Source organism: Eufriesea mexicana, unplaced genomic scaffold (genome assembly GCF_001483705.2).
Source record: "Eufriesea mexicana isolate 0111107269 unplaced genomic scaffold, ASM148370v2 scaffold1767, whole genome shotgun sequence".
NCBI lineage: Eukaryota > Metazoa > Arthropoda > Insecta > Hymenoptera > Apidae > Eufriesea > Eufriesea mexicana.
The window spans coordinates 328,153-331,363 of record NW_016909873.1 but is presented as its reverse complement, the minus strand read 5'-3'; the positions used below and the strand labels follow the sequence as shown (position 1 = coordinate 331,363).

The 3,211-nt window shown below is 43.2% G+C and overlaps 1 protein-coding gene across 3 annotated transcripts in view; it reads right to left on the bottom strand.

The window, feature by feature from the left end:
• Positions 1-208: 208 nt before the first annotated feature.
• Positions 209-3,211, bottom strand: part of LOC108548777 (synaptic vesicle glycoprotein 2B) — a 5,062-nt gene continuing 2,059 nt past the window's right edge. For 2 of the 3 annotated variants that reach the window (XM_017901885.1, XM_017901886.1), the window contains exons 7-12: positions 2,816-2,985; positions 2,554-2,728; positions 2,330-2,447; positions 2,096-2,255; positions 1,742-1,869; positions 209-1,668 (exon numbers count right to left, since the gene is read on the bottom strand). In XM_017901885.1, coding sequence (XP_017757374.1) covers positions 1,592-1,668; positions 1,742-1,869; positions 2,096-2,255; positions 2,330-2,447; positions 2,554-2,728; positions 2,816-2,985 — 828 coding nt within the window. In that variant the 3' untranslated portion in view covers positions 209-1,591. Of the gene's footprint in view, positions 1,669-1,741; positions 1,875-2,095; positions 2,256-2,329; positions 2,448-2,553; positions 2,729-2,815; positions 2,986-3,211 lie in introns of those variants that run through there. The other variant, XM_017901887.1, reaches the window with a different exon arrangement.

Here is a 3,211-nt window from a genome sequence, read left to right as displayed (position 1 = left end):
TAAGATGGCATCGTTAATGGCTAACGGATATAATGTCAAACGAGTATATATTTGCGAAAGCAACGGTTTCGTGAAAATGGACTATGACGTTTTATAATCGTAATATATCGTTTATCCACGCGCATTATCCTCGGTGCAGGTATTTTCGAAATAAAAGATTGGTCAGTCGATTTGCGTCATGATTTCAAGTACCAATGTGATTCTTTTCTTTATCTTTATTAGGATGGAAAAATATGAAAATACAATTTAAGAGTGTATTTCTATTTATAGATGTACCTTTGATAATTAGATTAAATATAGTTTCGAAACTCAATAACAAGTGTCAAAAGTTCCAAATTTTATGATGTTTATTCAGATTCGTATAATACGGAGTCTTTTACGATATTACCCCGCAGTGCAATGCATCATCGTTCGCATTGGAATTAAATAATGCAATTCGTGGAAAAGATGGGAATCGTATTTTCTCAAGTTTAAGTATTTCGGTACGCAATAAAGTACGTTCAAAGGAAGTCGTTAATTTCGCATTTTAGTGACACGATCGTTTTGTTTGCGCGCAAATTATCGCCGTTATCTTGAACATTCTTAAAGAACATTTCTCGTTCGAAAAGTATATAATGCAGGTTCGATATTTTGCATAAGTAATACGGGAAACTTGATCCTTGCATCGGTAATGTGGGTGTGTGCATTCTAGACGCGCAGAATCTCGATTTGAAGCGAATGAAATGTTTTATAATTTGCATATTGTATATAACGAATAAATAGTACAAGAATATATCGAATGATTAGTTCAACTAGATTTACGAGTGAGAAAAACCAAAGACAAGGCAAACAGGTTCTTGGCGCATTTTTGGTTCCTTCCTTCTTCGTAGATTTGTCGTTAGCAACGATCATCTTCTCTCTCCATTTTTCGTTCGTCGAAGCTAAGAATATCGTTAAACGAAACGATCTCGATACAACGATTCCGTTTACGCAAGAAGGCTGTGTACGCCAATGATGTGCTTCATCTGTCATAATCGTATTATCGACATTCCGATATCGACGATCGGCGCTTAACGTTAATTAGATTTTACTTTGGTACGCGTTGCGTATATACGATTTATCAATACGATTTACACGTGGAATCGCGGTGAAAAGAATCGTCGAGATTATTTGCGGACCGTTCGAGGATCGATTTCAAAGTGAACTATTTCCGCGAGTCGATCAACGATTGGAACACGGTTGAAGAATTCGAATGTGGAAGAGAAAAAAAGGTAGATCTCGATTCTTTTTAATTAAACAGTTGGAAAATATAACATACTCACGGCAGTTGGATATTTACACGGATAGAGAAAAAGATCTTTCGAATCGTAGGATGCGAGAAAGATGAGAAAAAAATATCGATCTGTCTCGGCTCCGAATGGTACTCTGAAAAGGATTGCAAAGGTATCACAGTTGCGCATGCACACTTGGTTCGTTTCCTTTTCGTTTCGTTCCGTTTCCTTTCTATTCGTTTCTATTCGTTTCTATTCGTTTCTGTTCGTTTTTATTCGCTTTTTATTCGTTTCTATTCGCATTTAGCGGTTTCGTTTCGATCCATCCGATGGTTGACGCGTTACGCGTTAGACATGGCGAGGCTTTTCTCCGACGTCTTCACTGGTCTTGGATGAAAGAAAGACAAGCAAAAGCAGGCTATAAAGAAAGAAGATGCGCAGATTAGAAAGACGGGCAAGAGAAACGCGTTTCGATTCCCTTATCGACTTACCGAATAACAGGCAACCGATTCCCATGAACCCGACCAGACACTCCGCTTCCAATAACGCGGAGAACGCAAAATTTCCCAGAACAGCTGCTACGTTACCCACAATGACGAGCATGTTCAGACTAGTGGACCTACGCTAAAACGGTTGGTTATTCGCGATCGAGAAACGAATGGTTTTCTAGGCGCGTTTCGAGCAAACATCGATTAAACGTTTCGTGGCGATAAGCTGAAAGAGAAATGGACACGGATCCGAACACGGATCAGGACACGGTGTCGGATAGGAAAATATAAACGGAAACGAGCGCGAATTCGCGTTACAAGGGATACTCGTTGGGATACTCGCGACGGAAGCATTACCTTAATGGAATAGGAATAACGTCGATGTTCACAGCGGTAACGATATTACCCGCTATTCTCGTCGTCACGATAATGGCGGCTGCCAGTGTCAACATGTAGGGAGGAGATTGCGCCCAGTTTATTCCGAAACTGCTAATCACCGACACGAGGAAAGCGGCAACTGCAAGAGGAGCGAGCATTTATTCGGTAATGTCGCGCGTTCCTCTCGTCTCGCGAATCATCGCTAATCCTTACGCATTAGCCCTTTCTTCCTGAACGTCGTGGTAGATATGGTTCCGACGAGGAACGAGAACGTGACAGCAGACAGCGCTATGATGGCGGAGTTTTCGTATACTGCCGCGCTGATCTTCCACTGAAACGTAAACACCAGTTAGGAAGGCAGTTTGATCGCGATCGATGGACGATACGGGAAGATGGATGGATGATCGGTGAAGTAGCACGCGTTGTATCGTTCTCACCGTGAGGCAAATACGCTGAAAATCCGGACAGCTCAAGTACGGTTTGGCCGGCACAGACATCCGAGGATCCAACATTTCGCGCATGGTCGGTGGTCGGTCGTTGGTCCACCTCTCGTAATCGAAGTTATTCAGGATGATGAAGAGGTGCGGCACCCAGAGTCTCATCGTGTTGAACCTGCGCGACGAAAAGTCGCAGGATCGGTCGTATTATCCTGGAGTTTCGAGACGCGAAACGACTCGTACAGCGAGGCGGAAAACTTACCCCAGCATGCTACCGAATTGAAGAAAATTGATAAAGAGAACGGCACGCAGATACCGAGACGAGAATAAGAGTTTAGCGTTGTAACAGGTGAGTCGTATTTTTTCGGAATTCGTGTTGAACGGGGCGCGTCGCGAGAGCGACGCGTTCTCCCATACGAGTAGCGCTTTGATCTGAAAAGCAAAACAGGGAGAAACAATGGGAGCGACACTGACTAGGATCATCGAGCGAATTACGCGTCCGATAGCTATTCGAACGTTATCCAGACGATATCTCGAACGAATAGCACGAACAGCCGACGTCGGGAAAGGTTTCTTTTCGTTTCGGTTGCTCGTTAAATCCGCGATAAACGTAAACGCGTGATTCGTTTGGCATCTGTGGCGCGATCGACGAGAAAGA